The sequence below is a fragment of the Apis dorsata genome, unplaced genomic scaffold (assembly GCF_000469605.1).
Source record: "Apis dorsata unplaced genomic scaffold, Apis dorsata 1.3 scaffold_162, whole genome shotgun sequence".
Taxonomy (NCBI): domain Eukaryota; kingdom Metazoa; phylum Arthropoda; class Insecta; order Hymenoptera; family Apidae; genus Apis; species Apis dorsata.
Genome location: NW_006263451.1, coordinates 1,052,859 through 1,058,103, shown reverse-complemented (window position 1 = coordinate 1,058,103; position 5,245 = coordinate 1,052,859). Strand labels below are relative to the sequence as shown.

The window sequence follows — 5,245 nt, the reverse complement described above, 5'->3', positions numbered from 1 at the left end:
TTTTTTTTTTTTTTTTTTTTCGATTTTAGATCGATGTAGCAAAATGTCGAATGATCGAATTAATCGAGGAAAACGTTTGGAATGATCATACACTGACGTATCTGAAAAAAAAAAAATATTGTTAATATTTCTATTCTCTATTACAATTATAATTATTACAATATCATTATTGTTTATTTTCATTTTATAGAAGATAAAGAATATTCGAAATGGCATGTTCAAGATATTAGAACTTCGCATAAGGGTCTCGCGTTACGTAAACGATCGAGAAGAGAAAAGTCAATTCGCGAATATTTATGATGCAACGATTACAAGGAATAACAGCGAAACGAATCAGGGAACGGTCCCCTTGGATTATGTCCCCTTTTTGCTATTATAGGGAACCACCCATGCATGAGGTATTATCATACAAATATAATCCCCATACGCCCTTACGCGAAATAATATTTGTCCCGATCGTCGTACGACCAATTATCTTAACTTACGTGATATATCAACCCTTACATACGTGTTTACACTTATGTGTATATACATATATATATGTACATATGTGTACGCATAAAAGTTTGACATAAGTACTTTTATTATTCGACATTGTTTGTATGGCGGGATAAATAGTGGCGATTTTCTCAAAAGTTTTGATTGAATCGTAAATAAAACAATCAAAGCTCCATAGTTATTGAAATATATAGAGAGAACATACCGAAAATATTCTTTTTGAATAAATATTCTTTTTCTAATATTATCTTATTTTCTTTTTTATTTTAGAATAAAATGTGATTTTATCAAAAATTATGAAACCAAGGAGATTTAATATTTTCGGACAATACCAACTGTACAATAAAAACAAAATTTCTTCTGAAAAAAAAAATTCCACGTAACGCAATTGCTAAGCTTAAGCGGCGAGAATGTATGAGGCCCCATAAAATGCAGCTCGAGAACAGAAAGAATCTGTTGGAGAAGGATCAATTGGGGTATATACGTGTTCACTTATAGGGAACGCGATAACACAGCGAAACCATTCTCGGTTTCCCGACTCCTACGAAACAGTTGGCCCCCTGATTGGTCATCTCTGTGTGATCGAGCACGTTACACATCGACGTCGTGTCGAGCAACGACACGCGTTCTCCGTTTCTCTGTCCACGGGTTCCGCGCGGTCAAACGGCCCGTGAAAATCTTCTAAATCAATTTCTGCGCCGGCATTTATCGAGTCGCGTCCCTCAATCTCGTTGGATTTAGGATGAAAACGAATGACCTTCGACTACTAGGATCGATAGTCCTCTCCTACGCGGATATCGGCTTGGCTTCTGCATTTGTCTCGATAGGGAGGGAAAAACGTCGGCCCAAACTCGATTTCGTCTAAATCTACCGCCCCTACGTTCTTTATACCGCCCCTGGTTTAACATCTTTACCGTAATTTTCTTGATTGCCCGCCGCGTTATCGCACGAATACAGCCTCGAATATTTTATATATAATAAAAATTCGATAATAGTAATTGGTGGTATTTTTAAAGATATTCGTCGATAGATTAAAATTTAGTTATTCTTTCTGATAAATGGGAGGATGTGTATGTGTTTTTGAGATCAATAAGATAATCTGTTCAAAGATAATTTTTAAAAAAATTAATGTGGAGTTGTTATAATTTCTTTGACGCTATTAATATAAAGCTTTTTGGAATATAATTATTAAAATTAAGGTTATTAACTTACTATTTTTAGCTTACTATCTTCTATTATCAGATTTAGTGTAATATAATTTGAAAAATTTCAAAAATCAATTTGGAAATCGAATCGACAATTTTATCAAATTCAAGTTTCGCTCCAATAATGGGAACAAGATCATTCACATCATTTCAATTAAAAAAGAATTATAACTACATTTATTTTAAGTAAATTCTTAATGAAAATATATATCCACTAATTGACTTACAATAAATAAGAAATCTATCGAAATATCTTAAATGTCACCAATACAATACAATAAAACCATCTTTCTGCACTCAATAATACAGAAGCAAAGCAAACATATACTAATAATCCCATAATACCTCGTATTCACCCCACACTCCACAATCCCCTTCCTCCATGCCAACCGTTATCAAAGGGACGTCCAAGCAAGATTTAATTAAGAATTCTTCAAACTAGACATCCGAGCAGGATTTCGCGCGGGCCCCTCTATCCCTGCGGGGCCCGATATATCCGAAGAATCAACGTCAGAACGCCAGAAACGAAACGTCAGGGCACGACGGCGCACCATGGCGCGGAGGATACAGAAAGGAAAGACAAGAGGAAGATGAGACATTGGAAGGTTCGCGTTTCGAGCCGGTAGCACGAACAAGCGTCCTCTTGGCCTCCTTCTCGGCACCGGCAAAGCATTCCTCGTGTCAGAACTTCACAAAGATCCTCCGGTTAACAGAGAATCGAGAGACTAAGAAGGAGAGAAAGACCAGCGGGATACTTCGACGAGGGGCTACTGGTTTCTCCGCGAGATTCTTGATGAGAAAACGCGTGGTTTCGTTCCTTCGTCAAAAAATCGCTGCGTGCTCCCGTAAGAGCGTCACAGCGTGAGTTTTGTGCCCTCTATCCACGATATGTCCATATAAATTTCAGCGACGTTTCGTCGGGATCCTGAAAATATATTTCTAGTAAAAAAAGGAGGAAGAAAAAGAGAGTAAAAAAAGAAAAAGAAAAATAAAGGGAAACTGAGACGATCGATGGATAGATTTGTCAATCAATTTAATTTATTGGAGTAAAACAAAGATTAAGTAATATATCAAGAAATGTAAGAAATATTGAAAGATATATAGTTATAAAGATGCAGGAAGTATTACTCACTAATAATATCATCAGTTCATTTTATCTCCAATTTTTGAGGTACATATGCTTTTAAAAATTTAAATTAGGAATCGTGAAAGAAGACATTTTTTTTATTTTACTCATAAGAAATATTTGTGTCTTTCGCTTCTTATAATCCAATGAAGCATAAAATAAAGCATAAAAAAGAGAAGCCAGCATCAATTCTTAGAATATTTACCTTCTTGGATAACTGATGTATTTTGTATCCCAATTTTGCAATGATTATACTTGCAAGTTATATTATCTTATTTGTAAATAAAACTTTCTATAAATCAGCTTTTCTATTTTCATAATTGTAAAAAATAGCCAATCTGCATTTCTTTTACAAAATTTCTTATAAGACACAATATTTTACCTGTGTATGAAAAGAAATTAGATTAGATTATTTTTTATTATGTTATATCAAAAATAATTATTCCTTATCATTATGTAATGTGAAGTAAAAAATTGTCATTGATAGTGTTTTCATCTGCATTTCATCAAAAATGAACATTCAAAGTGATCAGTGAACAAAATAAAATTATTTTCTACTTTTAATGAATAAGATTCATCCATCAGTAATGAAAGCAATGGCAAGTCTAAACTTATCCAATAACAAATAACCAGTTCATAACATGTAGTATAATTGTGCATATCCAAAGTGAAAAGTTTAAATTCGTCTTAACTCAATCTAATACTTACGAATTTAATCGTTGAACAAATATTTATCTATAAATATTCCAATTTTCATTTTTCTTATAAAGATGAATAAATTATTCAGAATGAATATCCAAAATGAAAAAGTGTAAATTCGCCTTAAGAGAGCAGCTTCTCCTGTGTCCGTAGAATATGACAATAAGATCGGTCAGACCGGTGACAGGGGTGGTTCGAGTTCTCGTGTGTTACATGCGCTACGTGGAAAGGGCGAAACACTGGACGAGCCATTCCAATGTGAAAGAAAGAGAAAAGAAACGGACAGATGGACCACCCCGTCTGCCGGCGATCATGTCTCGATCACGTAAACTAGCCGCCCCCTCATCCATCATGCCTTCGTCGTACATTGTCATGTGTGACCAGCCCGATCTCCTTTTTCTTCCTGCATCCTCTTCCTCTTCGTGCTCCTCGCCCTTTCAGCTTGTTCCACTGTCTTGTTCCGCCAATGGCGTATCTCGTGTCGCAGACTCGAGATCTCGGTGCAAATTGGCAGGGAAAAACAAACGGCGAGACCTGGCGAGGCCGACGTAAACGTACCGATCAGGGGTGGCCAAGGTCTCAAGATTCATAATTAGAGTCAGCGTCGTCTCGTGCTGCACCGCTCTGCAACGAAGATTAGAGAAATTAATTTATGTGTGTATATATTCCATTTTTTAGAAGAAGAATCTGCGTTAATAATAGTTGGAATCCGTTGGAGATTTGAATTTAATTAATTTATTTCATACAGTAAATTTTATTTTGTCATCAGTTATATTGAAAGACAAAAAAAAGTTGTAATAAAAAAAATCGAATATTAATGAAATTGATAATTTTTGTGAATAAGAATGTTATATCAATTTAAAAGATTTGATAAACATCAAATTTGGATTCTCTATTTAGAATATCGTCGTAATTCAATAAATGAATTCTTATAAATCACTTTTTTAATTTTAAAATGTTTTTAAAAATAATTCTCATGTTTTTAAAAATAAATTATTTTTCAGTACAATCAGAAAATAAAGCATACATCTCTGAACAATATATTGTAATTGTTACTGATGTATATAAATGTTAATAATTTAATGATATATTTCAATTCAAGTTATTCAAAACGAATAATTTACCGGGAAGATTTATAATTGTATCATGCACCATGTTCTAGTCTGTTTTCAATCTTTAGATTACACAGTCTGGTCACCCCAAGCTGGACAGTACATTGCTAATTGCTGATTGATCGTTTCTGAATAACGCAATTAATTCAACGAGAATCCTGTTACTTGTACAATAACCTTAAAAAGAAACAAAAAAGATCAAAAATTTATTTGTATTTTTCTCATTAATATGTATTTTTTCTTTGATATCTTCTAATAATTTTAAAAATAATAATAAAAGATAAAAATCTTGATACAATATAATTTTTTATGTTATTTAAAAAAAAAATCAATGAAACTTTATAAAATAATTAAAATTTACAAAAAGCAAAGTTTCTATCTTATCCATAATTCCATCTTATGGAATTTATATATTTAAATCTTCCAATCATTAATATCCCAATCTCAAAACTTTGCCACAAACACAACGGTATGAAAATTATTATATTACACAACTTTAAAAATCTCTTTCAAAAGAGAAATCTCTGTGCAGAGAGAGAGATATCGAGAAACTTGAGTACCGATGCAGCGGTCGATCACACAAAGGGTGAGAAACGAAGGGCAGA

The 5,245-nt window shown here is 33.3% G+C and overlaps 1 protein-coding gene and 1 long non-coding RNA gene across 5 annotated transcripts in view; one reads left to right on the top strand and one right to left on the bottom strand.

Annotated features, from left to right (window-relative positions):
* Positions 1–5,245, top strand: part of LOC102677885 — a 22,043-nt gene that overhangs the window by 11,448 nt on the left and 5,350 nt on the right. The window contains exons 1-2 of one of the 4 annotated variants that reach the window (XM_031509548.1): positions 807–974; positions 2,146–2,362. The exons of 1 other annotated variant lie outside the window; for it this stretch is intronic. In XM_031509548.1, the coding sequence (XP_031365408.1) occupies positions 913–974; positions 2,146–2,329 (246 nt within the window). In that variant the 5' untranslated portion in view covers positions 807–912 and the 3' untranslated portion in view covers positions 2,330–2,362. Of the gene's footprint in view, positions 1–806; positions 975–2,079; positions 2,530–5,245 lie in introns of those variants that run through there. 2 more of the 4 variants (XM_031509545.1, XM_031509547.1) reach the window with 2 other exon arrangements.
* Positions 3,323–5,245, bottom strand: part of LOC116185334 — a 3,369-nt gene continuing 1,446 nt past the window's right edge. The window contains exons 2-3 of the long non-coding RNA XR_004150170.1: positions 4,653–4,817; positions 3,323–4,152 (exon numbers count right to left, since the gene is read on the bottom strand). This is a non-coding gene — a long non-coding RNA (uncharacterized LOC116185334). The remainder of the gene's footprint in view (positions 4,153–4,652; positions 4,818–5,245) is intronic.